The sequence below is a fragment of the Podarcis vaucheri genome, assembly GCF_965113315.1.
Source record: "Podarcis vaucheri genome assembly, chromosome: 4".
Taxonomy (NCBI): domain Eukaryota; kingdom Metazoa; phylum Chordata; class Lepidosauria; order Squamata; family Lacertidae; genus Podarcis; species Podarcis vaucheri.
Window position 1 is genome coordinate 105643608 of NC_138762.1, and position 20338 is coordinate 105663945.

A 20338-nucleotide genomic window follows, 5' to 3' on the forward strand; every position below is an offset into this window, starting at 1 on the left:
AAAAATGTAATCAGCAATGTCAGATGCATTGATCACAAGCAATTTCAATACATGTGCATATCTATATTTATGCAGAAATGCACGAAGGGACTTAGGTGCAGGCTTGTGTAAACAACTGAAATAATATCTGCGTATGGTTGGCATCCTAGAGTATGATAATGACTGGACTTAGCTGGTTCTCAAATAGTTCTGTTGAAGTTGTTGTAAAGTCAGTGGTAAGCCATCATACCTAAATGATGTGACTAGTAAACAAGCCATGATTGTGGAGACAGCCCAGTGAATAGGACATACATATCACATCCCCATTATGTGTTTGGAAGCCTGGACAGGTAAAAGTATATATAAGAGGCCTTGTGGTACTTTGTGTAAGTGTTTGTCTATGTGTGTACCAAATTCTAGCCCGTTCTGGCATAGTTTTATTATATATGCAACATCAATAGAACATGGTTATAGGGCCACCGAGAACAAATGGTGATTTGCTGGAATGATACCTTTGTCAAAAAACTGAAATGACTTAAAAGTTAAATGGAACCAAACAGATATTGGTGCTTCTGTGGAGGCGATTGTAGAAATAAAAAAAGGTGTGTATAAATCATTGTTTATTATCTATATGCATTTGAATTAAGAAAAGGACTTTAAAAAAAAGCCTGTATTTTACTGACTTGCAATATGGTGGCCTTAAAATATTTGTCAGTTATCCTACTGTGAGTAAAAATTGAATCATATTGAAAGGGACTTCAGAAATACAGACCAGGAATGTAAAAATCAGGCAGCAAAGTTTCTTAAAGAAAAAGTTTTTTTATTTGATTTTGTCAGACAAAAGCAAAGGGTGCATTTCAGAAAAATGAGGAAATGCCCACCCCTCCTTGGGGGTAGCTAACTCATATACCCTTTTTGCAAAGCACAGTTCAGCCCCTTGGCATCCCTTTAGCCAATGATTGACAATTTCCTATGGTCATTGATGCATATTCATTAAAGCTCAACCAATTAATAAATTGGTGTGTCCTTTCGGTTCCAAGTTGCCTATTCCACTAGGTGGCGTTACTGGCTTATAAACTGCTTAACCTATTTATTAGTTCCAGGAAATACCCCTAGCTGGTGTTTCCTAGAACTGTGTCCTGTGGTTTTGACAGTTTCTCTAGGCGGTTAGCTACGTCCTGTTTGTCAGGGGTCGTTTCTCAGAAATGGCTTAACCTCAGGTGCAAGCTACCCTAACCGCATCCTTGCAAGCTAGCTGCCTCTACAAAAGGTGGCAAAGTGGTAAACAGGAGAAAGAGAAATGTGCTTTTAGCTTTTTAGATGGCTCTATAATATGGCTTCAGAGGTTCTTAGCCTGGCTTTAGAGGTCCTTAGCCTGGCTCTCCATTGGTCATCCTGACCTTCACCCCTCCATTCCCCCCTTTCCATCACGAAAATGCTGACCGGTCACGGTTCTCCATTTTCGCTTGATGGACCTATAGGTACAATATCATAGAGAGCCAGGAAATGTACACTTCTGTGGATACACGGGCCTCCCTCTATGACCCTGTCAAGTCTTCAAATATGGTGCTGGGGAACCACGTAGGTGGTGTTCAGAATCTTGACCTCGCACGCATACCCAGCACTCAGACCTGTTCAGGCTCTTGGCCACAGCCGTGGTCATGTTCAGGAAGGTGTTCTCCCTCCACCCGGTGGCCATCTGAGAGGTGAGAACCATCAGGAGGCAGGGTATGATCCACATCCTGATTCAAGGGATGTTCGGTGCCCCAGAACAAAGAACTGTACCACCAACACAGAAATACCACAAAAAGGGTAATACCGCAGGCCAAAGGGATGGGGGCCCATGAAGGCCAGGTCATGTGGGCCTCTAACTCCTGGCCCTACTGAGGCGTGAACAGCGTCTACACACAAAACGTTCCCACTCTACACAGGGAAAAGTGGCCGCCTGGCACTGATACACTGCTAGGCCTCGGGAACTATAGGGATGGCAATAGACTCTGTAAAGTTCAAAGGCTGGTCCTACTGGGTGGAGGTCACCTACGTGGTCTCTGACCAGGGCCTATGGAGGCTGAAGCCTGGGGTGACAACCCTTATGCAGCCACAAGAATACCCTACCACATTCAAGGGTATTAGATGTGGAGTTACCAGGCCCAGTAGTTCAGGCAGTATTCTGGGATTTTTGGGAGGCTCGAGCCACCACGACAACCACAGGTGGGGCTGCAGGATTTACTGACACACGGCAACCTCATCAAACCCCTGTTCCCAATAGCCAATGAGCACGCCATTTCTTACCACTGGCAAGACGAACCAGTCATAGCAGAGGTCCGCAGGCCAATAGGGTCGGTATGGCTCAGTGGGGTCAGGACAATAGGACATAGAGCAAAAAGGGCAGTAGGACATAGAGCAAATCAATACAGAACATAATAGAGAAAAGGGGAAAGTCCTTGTGAAAGTCCTTGTGATGATCAGTCGCAGAATCTCGTTGCCCGTGGCCCCAACGCACTCCCGGTGGCGTCGGACGCAGGGGTGATGATCAGACGCGTGTGATGCACCCAGGGAATCACGTCAGCTACTCTCACCGCAGTTGGGATGGAGAGGAGGATGGTATACGGGCCTCGCCACTTAGGGATGAGGGGGTTGTGCTTCCACGCTGTCACCCGGCTGGAACTGGTGGACCGGCTCAGCGAGACTGCACTGTGTAGGCTCGAGGTAGTACCTGGAAAGGGAAGCAAACACACACGGGGACAGGAATTGCACTTGTTCCTGAGTGATGTGATCTCCCACCCGCCCCAAACTGGCGGGGATGTCTCGGACGAAAGGGCGTGGCCTGCCATACAAAAGTTCAAAGGGTGATAGTCTCAGTCTCTTGGTTGGAGCGCTCCGAATCTGAAACAAGGCAATGGGCAGGACATCTATCCAGTGTAGTCCCGTCTCCTGGGTCAACTTGGCCAAGTGGGTCTTCAAGGTGCGATTCATACGCTCAGGTTTTCCCAAACTCTGGGGTCTGTAGGCTGTGTGTAGCCTCCAGTTTATCTGCAGCGCCTTGGACACTTCTTGCACAACTTCATCAATGAAGGCAGGGCCATTGCCATTGTCACTGCCAATACTTCTGGGGAGGCCACTGTCCAACCCGTCAGGGTGCAGACACAAGCAGGTATTTGATGCCCCTAGCTGGAGGTAGTTCAGTGAAGTCCACAATCAGGCTTTCCATAGGGGTAAAGCCCACGTGTTGTACACCCGGTGGGGGAAGGTGGCCTTGCCTAGGGTTGCTCTTGGCGCACAGGACACACTTTTGGGAGATAGCAGCAATTAGTTGGGATAGGTTGGGGATGTAGAGTATTCTCCCAAGGTGTGCTTTAGCAGCTGGGCTTCCTATGTGAGTAGACTCGTGGTAGTTCTTTACAATCACTCTGGCTAGATGCTGGGGCACAAAAACACGGTTGTCTGGTAGATGGAACCATCCCTCCTGGAGTGTTGCTCCTTCCTGGCGTGCCCACTGTTGTTCCTCCGGTGTGTAGCGTGGTTCCACATCGTCTGGAGTGAGTTGTGGGATGAGGGCTGCGTTGAGTGCTGGTGGAGGTTTCAAAGCTGCTTCACGAGCTGCGTTGTCTGCCTTCCGGTTGCCCCTAGTGACCATGTCCCGGCCTCTCCGATGGCCTTTGCAGTGCATCACGGCAATCTCTTCGGGGCCCCATACTGCTTCCAGTAACATCTCAACTTCTGGACGTTACCCTTGCATCTAGTTGCCAATTGCAGGGCAATGCCTTTTGCTGTTGGACTTCGCCTCAGAGCACAAACAACTCTTGGAGACTTTGGCTTTCTTAGAACTCTTGGAATGGCTTGCCTGGCCTGCACCCCCACTTTTGGGTGCTCCATTGCCTGAGGAACAGCTTGCAACTGCCTTTTCAGCCTTTCTCCAACACACAGTGCATCACACAGATGCGTTGAACCGTAGAAACAACTTCCCAAAGCAGCCTCAGCCCCCTCTGGGCTTGGTACTCAGCCCCCTCTGGGCTTGGTACTCTTTCTGGGCATCCTCTAGGCCCCTCTGGTCTGGCTTCCACTGCAGCCTGACATGCTTCCTTCAGTGGCTGCCACGCTACCCAGGGCTTCCTCCTTTGGAGTATTGGCAACAGCCAAGAATCAAGGCTGGCCCTTAAAATGGCTAGGACCCTTTGGTCTCTCTAGACCATCAGGCACGTCTGTTTCACAAACTTCCACTGCACCTGCAGACTTCTCAATGGGTTGGGGAAAGCCTGTTTCAGCCTCCTTATATTCCATAAGGATGAGAACCGAATGGGGCACATTCACATGCATCTCCTGGCCAAACATGAACCTGTCTGCTTCTTCCACTAGTGTGACGGTGGCAGTGACAGCCCACAGACAGGGTGGCCAGCCTTTCACTGTGGAATCTAATTGCTTGATAGTCTCAAAGGCTTCTTGTTGGGCCGGTCCCCACTCAAAGGGGTCTCTTTCTCTTCCTCTGGTACTCTCATTTAGAGGTTTTGCTAAAATACTGAAGCCTTGGATCAGGATTCTACAAAAGCCTGCTGCTCCACAACTTTAAGCTTGTCTTTTAGGGATATCACAATCTCTGCCTTTTCTTGCCGTGACCTTTTGACAATTTCTAGATGGTCAGTATGTTCAGCAACTTGTCTGGATAAATTAGCTAAATCTTCATCCCTTTTTTTTTTGCATTTTGTAAAGTGAGCTGGTTGTGTGAATCTTTCACTGATTTCAGCTCATTCACAAAACTTTGTTCTTTGTTTTTCTTTTAATTTTAGTAACTTGTTCAATTTCTCCTTTGCAGAGATATGTTCATCGACCTGGGATTTAAAATGGTCTGTTTCCTCCTTACATTCTATTTCTGTTTCTTGCAATTTTTAGCTGATTTACTTATTTGTTCTTTAAGCAATTTAATTTGTGACTCACACTCCATGAGTTTGTTGTTTTAAGTAACATCACAAATATTGATTGCAGAATGAAGATCTTTAACTGTTTGGCTAGTCTCTTTGTTTTGCCTAACAAATTCTTCATTCTCTTTTGTTTTACTAGTGTTTTCAATTTTTTTTTTCTCAGCCAGTTATGATTTTATTGCACTTAACTGTTCAGAAAGTTCTGAAAGCTTTCTGCCTCCACTGTTCACACCTTTGGTTTGTAGATCTTTCAGTAACTGGACTTCCCTTTCAGCCTTAGACAACACTTCTTCCCTGTCTTGCATTTCATCCTCTTTGCACTTGATCTGACATTTCAGAATATTAATCTGCTCAGAATACACATTTATATTTGAAATAATAGCAGAAATTTCTTTGTCTTTCTCAGCTAAAACCTCTCTGAGGTTGTCAAATTCTCTTCCATGCCTCTGGAGGTCTTGAATTAGTTGAGACCTCTCTTCTAAATGACTTGTGTTTAATCTATTAAGTCCTTCATTTGTCTGCTCAAGATCCTGTTACATTAATTCTATAGCAACATCCTGTTTCATGGTCTTTTCTCAAAAGTGGGTATTTATTTATTTTTTCCTCTGTTAATGCAGTAATAACTGCTTACTGTTCTGTACACTCTTCTCTATAAACACTGCACTTCTTCTGGACGTCTTCCCTCTCCAAAACCTGACATGAGGGAGTGACTTTGCAATATTCAGTCCTGCATTTCTTCAACCGGGGGGGGGGGTGGTCATCTACCACCTTCAGCCAGTTGTCTATATAGGGAATCTGGTCAGGATGTCCCCCCTGGTCTATGCCATAGTCTCCACTGAATCCTTTCTTGAAGTTGTTTAACATACATTGAAGGGGGATTACTGGACCTTTCAAGCCTTTCGAGCCTCCCCCTCCCATTTTCAATATGGCCCTGTACAGCGTCCCCACACCAAACACTCACACATTCATTTCGCAACGACCCCAGGGGAATGCCCCGGGGTAACACACATACATGCACAAAATGCCTCTCTCGCCAGACGTTGTACCATACGCTAACCACCCTGTGCCCCCCGCCTTTTTCTCCTTCCTAATACCAAAGCGTGTGTGGTTGTCAGGGGTCAACCCTTCTCCTTAATGACACTATCCACGCTGGAGATGTGATCAGTATCTCCCTTCTCCTTAATTAAAAGGAGGATTTCCTATCCCCTCAGGGCTTGTTGCCATGTACTCACCCCAGCCGGCTGTTCTCTGCCCTGTCCTCCCAACCTCGGCTCTTCAAATCCGTTGTCCTCTGTCCCAGGATACAGCAAGAGGGTCAAGTTGCCTTCTGTCCCCCTCTGAAGAAAAGGTTCGGTGTGCACCTGGAAGCCAGGAGGTCCGTTGGCCCTCCGCCGTCACTGCCCAGAGGGCAAGGGAGCTGCCTCCTGGTCTCTGAGGACACTTAAAGTCCTTCTGATCCGAGTCACGGCACCAGAAATGAAAGGGACTTCAGAAATACAGACCAGGAATGTAAAAATCAGGCAGCAAAGTTTCTTAAAGAAAAAGTTTTTTTATTTGATTTTGTCAGACAAAAGCAAAGGGTGCATTTCAGAAAAATGAGGAAATGCCCACCCCTCCTTGGGGGTAGCTAACTCATATACCCTTTTTGCAAAGCACAGTTCAGCCCCTTGGCATCCCTTTAGCCAATGATTGACAATTTCCTATGGTCATTGATGCATATTCATTAAAGCTCAACCAATTAATAAATTGGTGTGTCCTTTCGGTTCCAAGTTGCCTATTCCACTAGGTGGCGTTACTGGCTTATAAACTGCTTAACCTATTTATTAGTTCCAGGAAATACCCCTAGCTGGTGTTTCCTAGAACTGCGTCCTGTGGTTTTGACAGTTTCTCTAGGCGGTTAGCTACGTCCTGTTTGTCAGGGGTCGTTTCTCAGAAATGGCTTAACCTCAGGTGCAAGCTACCCTAACCGCATCCTTGCAAGCTAGCTGCCTCTACAAAAGGTGGCAAAGTGGTAAACAGGAGAAAGAGAAATGTGCTTTTAGCTTTTTAGATGGCTCTATAATATGGCTTCAGAGGTTCTTAGCCTGGCTTTAGAGGTCCTTAGCCTGGCTCTCCATTGGTCATCCTGACCTTCACCCCTCCAATATCATTTTTTAAAAAACCCTGGGGTGCCTAATCTGTTACCCTCTGGATATTAGACTACAGTTCCCACCCCCTGCGACCATTGTCTTTGCTGGCTAGATCTCATAGAGTCCAACAGCACCTGAAGGGGCCAATATAAGCTTCCAGTGGTTCGACTCAGTAACTATCCTGTTACTACCCAGATATCCCTAAATTATTCAATCCTCCTTTTCAGAGTATTTCTTTTGTTACCAGACATTCCCTCTATTTCCAGGGTTCAGGTGTCAGTGCTGGATTAGTCAAAAAACCACCACCCGTATGCAACAGGTGGGTATCAGCAGGCTTGGCAGAGTCCCAAGGTTTGCAGAGTACCCCCCCACCCCCCAAAAAAAGCCTAATGGTAAAACATCTAATGGGCAGGCAGAAGGGGATTAAAATGGAATATCTTGAAGGAAGGAGTGGCTGGCTAACTAGAGGAATTTCATGTTCAGTTTCCTATTCTAACTCTTTTGCCACTTAATTTATTTATTTTTTAAACGAGAAAGCAGCTGTCTTTGTTCACATCTACTAAGTTCATCGACACCAAATATAATAGCACGGGTGCATAATTGGCTTTTAAAATAACTGTATACCTTGCACATGCAACAGAAGATCATAACAGATTGCACATCTTGTAGGTGAACTTCAAAATACTGCCTTAATTTTCAGCTTCTAAATGATGGATTGTTATTTCACTCAAAGAAAGGTCTTTGTAGCTATAGCTCAGTGATCAGACACATTTTTTATAGTTAGAAGGTTGCCGCTTCAGTCCCTGGCATATTCTTTTGAAGGTTCTCAAGCAGCAGACTGGGAGAGACCTTTAGCTGACACCTTGTAGAATTGGCTCCCAGTCAGAGACAATATGAGCTCAATGATCAATGTCTATAGTAAAAGGAAGCACCAGATCTTCAGAAGGAGAGAGAGAGAGGCTGCAGTCTAGGAAATCTTACTTTTAATAAGTGTTTCTGTTCAAGGATTAGTTTTCCAGGTGCTAAGGTTGTAGTTCTTCCTCCAATAAATGCAACTATCATGAACATTAACTATGTATGGATTATGATTCTGCTACAATGCAAGTTGTGAAAAAAGCTTAGCGGAAAATATTTTGCAGCAGTGGTTACAATAATATAGACGCCATTTGGATAGCTTTGAACAGCACATTGTGATGGGATAACAGCAAAAGATTATGATGGTTGTTACCCTTCCCTTCCAACCTCTCTAACAACTGGGATACCCTAGGGGGTGCTGACTCTTTAACATAAGGACAACGAACAGGTCTCCCAGATTTGAAGGACTTTGAGCTGGAAGAAGGAAGAGGAATAAATTCTAGACTCATATTTATGTATCCAGGGGCTTAAATTGCTTGTTTCCCTTATAGCAAGGTTCTTGCAAGGCTCTGCTTTCTCTGCTTTCTCCCTGGAGAGAAATATAAAAATTCATTTCATTGTTTCTCATGAAAAGTAAATTTGGGAAACTTGTTCACAACTTGCATTGTACAAAAAGTTCAGCTTAATTCCTAGCAATGGATTTCTCTCTCGTTGTTTTACCATTCTAGGACAGCCGTGGCACAATACCCTTTCCTCTGCCATAAATTTCTTCCTTTTATAAGTCTATTTCATTTAATTGGCAGTAGATAACTTTAACAACCCTTTCAATCTCTGCAAGATAATTTGTATTGCATTTTAAATCAAGGTCTAGTGATAGTTAGCAATATTCTTATTCCATTTTCTTATTCTTTTAATCACAGCCTATAGCAGTTTAACAACAGGTCTGTCAGTGTTTGCAGTGTATTAAATCACTGTGCAATAGGGACATAGTCCAATCATTTATATTCTTATCAGCAATTTCTTAGAGTTCAACAGCATTTTCCAACAGAAATGTGGATATAATCCCTGCTTATTATGCTGACTCAACAAGTACAGACAGTGATTATTAGCAAAGAAATCAGCGCCTAGAATACATACCTTTGCAATGCTATATTATATATGTCTGGGGAGAAATAAGTACCACTGAGTTCAATGGGGCTTACTCTCCAGAAAGTGGATATAGGATTGCTGTTTTAGTTTTCCATAATATAGGTTTTCTTGTGCAATTGACATTTGGTTGGAGGTGGGTGGGTTAGATATTATGATATATACTTAAATTGTTGAGTAGTTCTGTAGTACTATCAGATTTAGTCTACCAGACTAAAGCTTCCCCTAAATTAAGGGTTGGAGAACTGTTGATCAGTAGTCAGGCTGCTGCATATACTTCTGCCTGGTTTGGCTTGACTACCTGGTATTTGTAAAAGCAGAGGATCCATAAAATTACTTCTACTACTATTAGCAAGTACACTGCTATGCTATTCTCCTATACATGAGTGATATAGTCTAGGAGCTATGTATTGACCCTTCTTTTCAACTGAATTATCTTTCTTTTGTATATATTTTACTCCTTACATGCTATTGTCCCCATGCACCGAGGACTATACTGGCTCCCCATTAACCAACCAGGTTGTGGGGTGGGGCCATGTCTACTTTGTGTTGCCTCTTCTTCTTCAGCTCTCCCCTTCTACCCAAGATAACAGCTCCGGGTGCACCAAGTTGTTTCACAAAACAATGTGACACCTAAGTGTACTTTGACTAGTTTATTATCATTAGTTAAATGAATATTTTTAACTGTGTTTTGTACTGTGTTTGTATAATGGCTTAATCTTATAGAAATCCAGAGAATTCCTTTTGTTAAAGCCATACCAATGAAAGTATCTTATTTTAAATTTTTGGCTACAGAAATTGTGTTGGTGATCCAAGATCCCTGTTGTTGTAAATAATATAGCACAGCGTGACCTCAAGGTGAGGTCATTTCAGGTAATGCTGATATCTAGAGCTGAGATGGGACACTTCACGCAATTGATCTGTTGATACTTCCTTTTATTTTCTGCCTGTTTCTAATGCCAAGAGACTAACCAAAGTAGTCATTTTTCTCTAGGATATATATCTTCTGTAGATACTCATTGTTCTTCAGGAGTTAAGAGGTAGCTCTGTTGCATAGGTGAGCCCGGTTGCTCTTTCAAACAAATGGTTGTCTCTTTTATGGCACAGCAGATAAACATTCTATAGCCAAACTAATGTGATGTGGGAGATGAATTAATTCATTTCCTGACATCTTTTTCTTTTGCTAACAGCAGCCTTGGGAGGGCTGAGAGTTCAGTCAGGGCCATAGCATTGGAGCATGGAATCTACTCCTTTCCCTTCATGCTATGTCTCTAATCTAAACTGGCTCCCTATTAGCTGTGCAGAGAGAAATATGCATCTATCTATATCTTTATTCCTTATGCAGTCAATAGATTCAGGAGAGCAATAAAAGAAACAGCAACAGTAAAGGGCCTGGAATACTGTGCTGTGTGTGTGGAAGGGAGCAATATGATAAAATGAAGTAAGAGCAAAGAAGGAGAAATAACTGAATGGCCAAAAAACAATCTTCCCCTTCACTTTTGGGAAATAAAAAATGGCTATAACTTTTCCATCTTTTGATAGAAGATAACATTTCGAGGCATTGTAGCACATCCTTTGTGGATAAAGCATGTCAAATTACAGACAAAAAGGTGCATGGACTTTTAGACAGCACACATTTAAAATTTGCCTTTTTTAAAATGGGGGAAATAAATATATATAACGTTATTACTTTGGGCCATAACTTCATCTTTTGGATGCATAGTTAACTATGCACAAGTGAATATGGACTTTCTTTTATCTGAGAAGGGCAGGGTAGAATAGCTCCCTATCCATTTTTATCACATCCTACATTATTCACACTATTTTTCTAAATTAAAAAGCCCCAAGTGTGATCTTTCTTCATAGATGAGCTGCTCTAACCCCTTGATAATTTTTGATTGCCCATTTTCGAACCTTTGCAGATCTACAGTATTCTGTTTGGGGTTAGGTGACCAGAACTGTACACAGTATTCCAACTGTGGTCTCATCATAGATCTGTATAAAGACATTGCAAACTTTGCAGTGCTCTGTGAAGCATCTTTCCTAACTATCAGTAACATGGAATTAATCTGCTTCTCAGCTGCCTCCCACTGGGTCAGCATTTTCATTATTTTCATTATGCTATATACTATAACCCCAAGGTCCTGGGCCTGGTCAGCCACTGCTAATTTAGACCCCATGAAATTAAGATCTCTTACCCCATTGTTCCTCACTGATCACTTGCTTGCATTGCCTTTTCCATTTTACTGCCAATTCATCCGTTTGAAGAGAACACCTTGACCCTCTTCACAATGCCTTGTTTTAACCACGTCAAACAATTTGGTATCATCAGCAAACTTGCCCACCACACTGCTGCTTGGTTTATTTATTCATAACAGTATTTATATATTGCTGTATTATCAATATATATCACAATGATTTATAACGATATATAAATAGAGGGACGCGGGTGGCGCTGTGGGTAAAACCTCAGTGCCTAGGACTTGCCGATCGTATGGTCGGCGGTTCAAATCCCCGTGGCAGGGTGAGCTCCCGTCGTTCGGTCCCAGCTCCTGCCCACCTAGCAGTTTGAAAGTAGATAAATAGGTACCGCTTTATAGCGGGAAGGTAAACGGCGTTTCCGTGTGCTGCGCTGGTGCTGGCTCGCCAGAGCAGCTTCGTCACGCTGGCCACGTGACCCGGAAGTGTCTCCGGACAGCGCTGGCCCCCGGCCTCTTAAGCGAGATGGACGTGCAACCCCAGAGTCGGTCACGACTGGCCCGTACGGGCAGGGATACCTTTACCTTTACCCTTACCTTATAAATATAAAACCAAGCAATAAAATCAGAAAAAGTTAAAAGCAAAAAAGAAATTAAAAACATTGTTGTTGATACTGTGTCTGTTTTTAAATCAATGTGTATAGGAAAAACAACAACACACCATCATGGACATGGTAGATAAACAAAAGGGGGAAAAGAGTATACGTAAAAAGAGCATTAGCACCTCATCATAAGGAAAAGAGTTAGAGGGTAAAATAGACAAATGAGAGGAAAACAAATGGAGGAAACACTATTTAAAGCTACTTCCAAATGTATTTATACTTTATGGGGACTATATTGAGATCAGGGTTTCATATGCTGGTGCGACTCCAGCTGAACGGAGGATGTAAGAGTTAAGCCAACATAACCCAACTGCTGAGGCAGTGAGAGATTTTACTTTCTTGGGCTCCATGATCACTGCAGATGGTGACAGCAGCCACGAAATTAAAAGACGCCTACTTCTTGGGAGAAAAGCAGTGACAAACCTAGACAGCATCTTAAAAAGCAGAGACATCACCTTGCCAACAAAGGTCCGTATAGTTAAAGCTATGGTTTTCCCAGTAGTGATGTATGAAAGTGAGAGCTGGACCATAAAGAAGGCTGATCGCCGAAGAATTGATGCTTTTGAATTATGGTGCTGGAGGAGACTCTTGAGAGTCCCATGGACTGCAAGAAGATCAAACCTCTCCATTCTGAAGGAAATCAGCCCTGAGTGCTCACTGGAAAGACAGATCCTGAAGCTGGGGCTCCAGTACTTTGGCCACCTCATGAGAAGACTCCCTGGAAAAGACCCTGATGATGGGAAAGATTGAGGGCACAAGGAGAAGGGGACAATAGAGGACGAGATGGCTAGACAGTGTTCTCGAAGCTACCAGCATGAGTTTGACCAAACTGCAGGAGGCAGTGGAAGACAGAAGTGCCTGGCGTGCTCTGGTCCATGGGGTCACAAAGAGTCGGACACGACTAAATGACTAAATGACAACAACAACAACCCAACTACACCAAGAACTTCCAGGCTCAACCAGAGATCCTCTCTAGATCCTAATCCTGCTCATTGCAGCAGATCTTGCTATAGGATTGTTCCCCTACAAAGCCAAGTGTCCCATCCCCAGTTTAAGCTCTAATTCTCATTAACTGGAATAATTAATGTTATTCTCACTAGCCACAGCTTTAAACAAGAGATCTTAAACAAACCACAGTTCCCCATTTCCCAAGTTTATACAGCCTCATTCATGGCAGGCACGTCCAACAGGTAGATCCTGATTTACCGGTAGATCACTGAACGACTGTGGTAGATCACTGGTAGGTCACTGGCTCCCCCCAAAGAAGCTGAACAACTGTGGCTCCCTAAGAAAAGCTCAGCATTTTTGCCCTGCACCCCAAAAAGCGGGCCTTTCCTCCTCCCTAAAAATAGCTCAACAACAATGACCCGAACTCCCCAAAAGGGGGTAGATCACTGCCAGTTTTAAACTTTGTGAGTAGATCACAGTCTCTTGGGAGTTGGCCACCCCTGATGTAGAGGAATGCCAATGTTTTCTGTGAAATGTAAACACGAGCTGTAGAAAAAATCACTGATTTGAACTAGAACAAGGAAGTCATGTTTTCTATTTGTCTGTACAGGTTTCTCTTTTGTTTTGCTTTTAACTTTACGTTTGTGTCTCTTTGATCTGCATTTTTATTATGTGCATCTACAACACTTTGTTTAAACATGGAACATAAAATATGCTAAATGTCCAGATAAAATTATTGAGTCTCTGGGATGTTCAACATGAACTTTCAGTATGCCTGAGCAATGTGACTTTTTTTACTTTTTTTTTTACAACCACTGCAGGTTTATTACTTTCGGAATAATGAAGATGCTTCTTTAATTTATTTTTAAAGCCCTGGGAGCCCACATATTTAATAAAAGCTCTCAGCAACATTAAACTACCCTTAATTAAGATTTCCTGTTAAATAAAGAAAACCTGTATAAGGAGCATCTTCTGTAGATGTAGCTATTTATTTACCCAGATAAACATATCACGATGTAACTTATTTTCTTTTTTTAAAAAATATTTTTATTAGCAGTTTCAACATAAGAAATTGTCAAACCATATAATCGCTTACATTAATTTTCCCCCCTTTCCCCCTCCCTTCCCTCCTTCTCTCCTCCCCTCACCAAGGACTTCCCTCAGCTCCTCTCTCTGATTTCTCAGCCCATATTATTCTCTGCATGTTATAAAATTGTACATATCCCTACATTATCTATCTAACATGTTATCAACCAATAAATTTGTGTATGTTTATTCAGAACCTGGCAAGGAGTCCAGTTCATTTTGTTGTCTTTTTAGATAATTTGTAAAAAGCTCCCATTCTTCCTTAAAGTCACAGTTGTCCTTGTCCCGCAATTATATTTAGCCAACTCTGCGTAGCTCATCAGTTTTTCTTGCCACTCTTCTTTCTTTGGGATTTCCTCATTCTTCCATTCTTGTGCTATCAAGACTCTTGCCGCTGTTGTGGCACATATAAATAAATTCTTTGTTTTTCTTGGCAGGTCTTGTCCTACAATCCCTACCAAAAATGCTTCTGGTTTTTCTACAAATGTCATTTTAAACATTTTTTTCCAATTCATTGTATATCATTTCCCATTTTTAAAAAATTTCCCACTACATTCCCACCACATATGATAAAAAGTCCCTTCTTTTTCTTTACATTTCCAACATATATTTGACCTGGTTTTATACATTTTTGCAATCTGTACTGGTGTAATATACCATCTATACATCATTTTCATATAATTTTCTTTCAAGAGAGAACAATCTGTAAATTTCAAATTTACTTTCCACAGTTTTTCCCAATCCTCGAATTGTATATTATGTCCTATTGTCCTGTGCCCATTTGATCATAACCGATTTGACCACCTCATCTTTTGTTTCCCATTCTAGCAAAATACTATATGCTTTCTTCAACAGCTTCCCTTCTTCTTCTATAACTTCTTTTTGAAATCTAGAAGTTGTATAACTAAACCCTGATGTAACTTATTTTCCTATTGGTAGTACAGAATTCTGTTTTTAAATAAAACACACGCAGACTTGTTATACAGAGAGAGAGAGAGAGAGAGAGAGAGAGAGAGAATGAATATTCTACAAATAAAAAATAGCTGAAGAGTGAGGGCTTTGGAATATGTTATGTGTGCCACTACAGTGGCAGACAGAGAGAAACTCTAGATTCAGGTAGGTAGCTGTGTTGGTCTGAAGCAGTCGAAATATATATAAAAAATTTAAAATGTACCTGAAGAAGTGTGCATGCACATGGAAACTTATACCAAGAACAAACTTAGTTGGTCTCTAAGGTGCTACTGGACAATTTTTTTATATATTTAGAGAGAAACTCTGTTAATGGAACAACACCTGTACCCTCAAAGAGCCCCCATTACGCCTCATTGAAGTTCTGTGGGCATAAATGCACATACAGTGGTGCCCCGCAAGACGAATGCCTCGCAAGACGGAAAACTCGCTAGACAAAAGAGTTTTCCGTTTTGGAGGTGCTTCGCAAAACAAATCTCCTATGGGCTTGCTTTGCAAGACGACAATGTCTTGCGAGTTCCTGCTAGTCCCCCCCTTTTTTTCTAAGCCACTAAGCCGCTTATCAGCTGATCCGATCAGCAGATAAGCCACTAAAAGCCGCTAATAGCACTAATAGCGCTAATCCGCTAATCTGTCAATGGGCTTGCTTCGCAAGACGAAAAAACCGCTAGACGAAGAGAATCACAGAACGGATTCTTTTTGTCTTGCAAGGCACGACTGTAAATGTAAATCAGGTACATTAAATCTACACACACATCCATCAGCAGGGCTGCTCCTACCATGAGGCAGAGTGAGGCAGCTGGAAAGTCGCTAGAAGGAGTGCCATGTGGTCTGCCCTGCAGCCCCTAAGCTAGCTTACTGCCCTAGCTAGGCTAGGTGAGGTGAGGCAACCTCCCACCCCAGCGGCGATGGGCCCAGATCTGTGGGCAGGGGAAAATGTCAGTGGTCTATCTTGTTTCAGGTGCCTAAAGTTCTTGGGCCGGCCCCATCCATCAGTATTCTCAGTGAACACAAGCTAGGACTGCATTTCTTTTTATCTTGTTTTATTCTTCATTTTAGTAATAATTTTTATATTTGTGGTTTTTATTCTGTGCAAGCTGCCATGTGTGGACCTTGCCTGGGAAAGTGGTATATACATATTTTAGAATAATATGAACTAAAAAGTGCATCCTTCCCTAACATGTCAAATAAGATCCAATAAGTGCACGAGCTCTGGAGTTGGCATAGTTAATTTCAACCAAGACTTTTTTTTTCCAGCTGGAATGTGCCAGGATGGCATTCTGGCACCTCTCAGGTGGGCACCAAAAGTGCAGGGAGAGATCTAACCACCTTTATCAAAGCCCCACTGTGCCTTTGGCTCATGAGGAGACCCTCCCTGGACCCCACATGGGGATATCCTCTCCTCCTGAGCCAGAGGTGCAGCAGAGCTTTGGCGAGTGATTGCCTCCCAGCTAACGGCTGGTGCCCGGGAAAGCTGCACCTTAGCTGAGCAAGCCCCCATGCTGCCCCTCTTTGGGGTCAGTCTTCTGAGGGAAGTGGTGTTCCAGCAGCTTTTTCTCTGGAGAAAGAAAAAGCACTGGTTTCAAGAATAAGAACAATAATAGTTCTCGATCGTTTGCGTCAATGGAAAGGAAAGCTGGAGAAAAGAAGTATTTGCAAAAAGGCCCCTGCCACACTAGCCACAAGGTGTAAGAAGTGGCAGTAACTCCTTCATAGATTCTCCCCCTCCTGCCCCAAACCGCCACAAAAGTGCTCTGTTAGAATATAAAGTAATGAATGACTTCCTGACAAGAACAATGCAATAATATGCCTGGGGAGATTTCATGGGAAAAGATGTACCATGGATGGTTTAGATATAAGTTGGGCGTTGAGTCCATTCTCTGTCTGTGTACTATGTTGATCACTGCCTCCAGAGAGCTGTGAGAGGAATATTAAGAGAACAACAAGCATTTTGCCATCTAGGAGAACAAAATTCAGATTAACATAGCATCGTCAAGAGAATTTTCATGTCTGCTCCAGAAAAATGTGAAACCCTACAAATGTAATTAAAATAATTCAGATATATTGTTTCAGCAATGGCATCTGCTCTCTGAGTCAATGGAATACTTTAAAGCCCATTTGGTGAAGTAAAAAAAAGGCATAGAAATAGGAGTTCGATACACACATTGGACAATAACCTTATGACTTTTAAAAGTGATATGCAAAACCATGACAATAAAAGGTTGAATCTCAGATACAGCCATTTCTTATTTTACATTTGATGAAAGGCTAGAGCAAGTACTAAACCTCAGTGAATTATGCAGGAAAATATCTATACAGCATGAATGTCTCCATGCAGAGTGCATGCTATGCCATGAATTATTATGCAGCTTTCCTTCACAGAGCAAAGCTCTGCAACAGAACTCAGGTGATCTCAGTTTCTCAACTACAAGTCCATGTGCTTTGATCATGAACAATTTTATGATCTTTGCAGGGAGAAGTATATTGCTACATTAATATGGTGTCCAACTCAGTGTGCAGCTGTATACTGTGTACAATATTCAGCAAAGAACTTCTAATAATTTGAATAAACCTCTAATAAAAAACACCTTCCAACAGGTCCCAGGTATAAATTAGCTGCCAAAAGGTATGGGTATGACTAAGTGAGGAATCATCACATCAGGTAGAAGTTGTCAAGGCAGCTAGCAGTGTTTAATCCCAAGGGACTGTCCCACATTCAGGTGCACCTACTAGAAAAAAATACAGTTTATATAGAATTTGGCACTTTTGGCCTTAGAACAGAGGTGCTACCATGTGCTAATAGGAACAACAGTCTGACATTTCACTACAGACTACTTAAAAATAAATTGAGTTCTAGCTATTAAAAGAAATGAACCGAAAAGTTCATTCGAAAAGAGGACTTTTAGCCTTAGCTATCTTTGAAACAGTTTGTCTTTCTCAAGCTACTGTTCTGCCTCAGAAAACCCATCTTCCGCTATCTCAAGGAGAGAGGTTTGAGAAACACTTAAAATCACCAATGCTATTAACATTACAAAACCTGGAATTGTTTAAGATGGGTCAGGAGTTCTGAAGTCTGAAAATGAGCAATATATCTCGGGTATACTATTTTTCTGCAAGCCCAAGAACCAATGTTCATGGCAGCCCTCTTATGAGCTGTGCATGAGAAGCTGTCGCTGGGGTTGCAGATCGACTTTCACTGTGGCAAAAAGACAAACTGTGAGAATGTGGTTGCTATGCATGCAGCTGCTGCAATTTGAATAATTATGTTGGGCTTGGGGCGGGGGACACATCAAAGGTTCCTAGCCATGAAAGCTAAAGGAAACACCATTCTACGAGGGTAAGAAATCTCTGATGCTGTGGAAAGAGAACAGGGGAAGACCCTCTCCTTCACGCCTTGATTGGGTGTGCCCAGAAGACCCCTGTTGGAAACGGAATGCATGTCTGGATAGACTTGGGTCTGATCCAGTAAGACAAATCATAGGTTCTTACTAGAGATGGCATGAGAATTTGCAGGGGCTTGGCATGTTAACTCTCTCTTGCTTGAGAAGTCTGGCTCCATTTCAAGGTGGGCTAGACCCCTTTTGAGTCAGGTATCTCACCTACCTTTACTCCTCCCGTGGTGTGTGCATCCCCCCTTTGCTGCTACACAGCCCTTCCTGCAACTTCCCTGCCCCTTTCTTTCTCAGTTGAAAGGAAAAGGGGGGGAAGGAAGGAGTCCTATGAGGGCAGGAGGAAGAGAGAGGATAAGTCTTATCTCTCGAGCCTATTAGGGTTCTTTGAGAGTGTCAACAAGGCAGGGGAAAAGTGGATAGAGAAATGTTTTTCTCCCTCTAACACTAGTCCTCATGGACATCCAAGGAATCTGAATGTTGGAAGACTCAGGACAGATAAAAGAATGTACTTTTTCATACTTTGGGGTGTGTGGTCGCCACCAACATGGATGCCTTTAAAAGAGAATTATACAAATTAGTGGAGGATAAGGTTAGCAGCAGCTGCTAGCCATGATGGCCATGTTCTGCCTCCGCTGTTGGAGTCAGTATGCCTCTGAATACCAGTTTCTGGGGGATCTGAAACCAGGTAGGTTGTTGTGGGTTGTTTTTTTTTGTCCTGCTTGCCAGTTTCCCACCTAGTTCTTACATCAAATGGACGCCATGCAACTTCTGCAAGAGTGCTGCCACTGCCATGCAAATATTGGTGGCTACCTAGGCCCCATTCCAGTGGAACCGTCAGTTCGCACAGTCCCTTCAGGCAAGGATTGTCCAGCCAGCATTCCTCTAGGAGCCCCACATGCTGTCACATAGGGGTTTACTGCCATATGAGAAGCAGATTGACCTATTGGATTGGTCCATGCATGTTGGCCTTTACAGAGCTGGCCTTTCATTTGTTGGATATATTGTTATCTTCTTCCTCTGACTATCTTTCTAGGAGTTACTGTTCTCGAAGGGCCAATTTATGCAGTTGGAGGCCATGATGGTTGGAGCTATCTGAACACAGTCGAGAGGTGGGACCCCCAAAGTCAGCAGTGGACTTTTGTAGCCAGCATGTCTATTGCCAGAAGCACAGTCGGTGTGGCAGCATTAAATGGCAAGTGAGTAGTGGGGGATAATGGTTTAAAGTGGTACAGTTATCAATTACTGAGACATACTTGGGCAGAAACGTTCCAATGCCTCTTACATTGACTAGATATCACAATTACCTCTTCAAATTCCAAACTCAAGGTGCTCTTCTGCTACTTACAAGCATGACTACAATGGCTTATGCCAAGAACAGAGATTTCAGAAATGGAGCCTGTGCATAATTAGAATAGTGTTTACAGACCTGAAAGTGCAAGGGAAAATCTCACAATTAAGTTTGCAGTTTGCAGTTTGAAGAAATTGCATATTTCCTAAATGGTGTCTGAAATACAATCTTGCATTTTATAATGTGATCTTTATTCATTCTTCCCATCTCTCAAGCCCAAGTAGCAGTTATGGGAGTAGATGGCAACACTGTGTCAATGTCTATGCCTTTTGCTCCCAGTAGTTTTGCAGTCTTACATTTTCCTTCTCCTTTTATTTATAATCTTTTTCTTTCATTTATGTTATTGTCACGTTATCTTAATAAATTGCTGATGCCAAGAACGAAACAGGTAGGGAGCCGTGTTGGTCTGTTGTAGTCGAGACAAAATAAAAAAAAATTCCTTCCAGTAGCACCTTAGAGACCAACTAAGTTTGTTATTGGCGTGAGCTTTCGTGTGGATGCACACTTCTTCAGATATACTGAAACAGAAGTCACCAGACAGAAGTCACTATATATAAGGGTCTGGTGAATTCTCTTTCAATGTATCTGAAGAAGTGTGCATGCACACGAAAGCTCATACCAAGAACAAACTTAGTTGGTCTCTAAGGTGCTACTGGAAGGAATTCTTTTATCTAGAACAAAACACTCTGTCATCAAAGACGGCAGATGTG

At 42.8% G+C, this 20338-nt stretch overlaps 1 protein-coding gene across 5 annotated transcripts in view; it reads left to right on the forward strand.

Annotated features, from left to right (window-relative positions):
• KLHL1 (kelch like family member 1) overlaps positions 1-20338 on the forward strand; it is a 152094-nt gene that overhangs the window by 105833 nt on the left and 25923 nt on the right. For 4 of the 5 annotated variants that reach the window (XM_082221415.1, XM_082221417.1, XM_082221418.1 and 1 more), the window contains exon 8: positions 19314-19476. In XM_082221415.1, the coding sequence (XP_082077541.1) occupies positions 19314-19476 (163 nt within the window). The remainder of the gene's footprint in view (positions 1-19313; positions 19477-20338) is intronic. The other variant, XM_082221419.1, reaches the window with a different exon arrangement.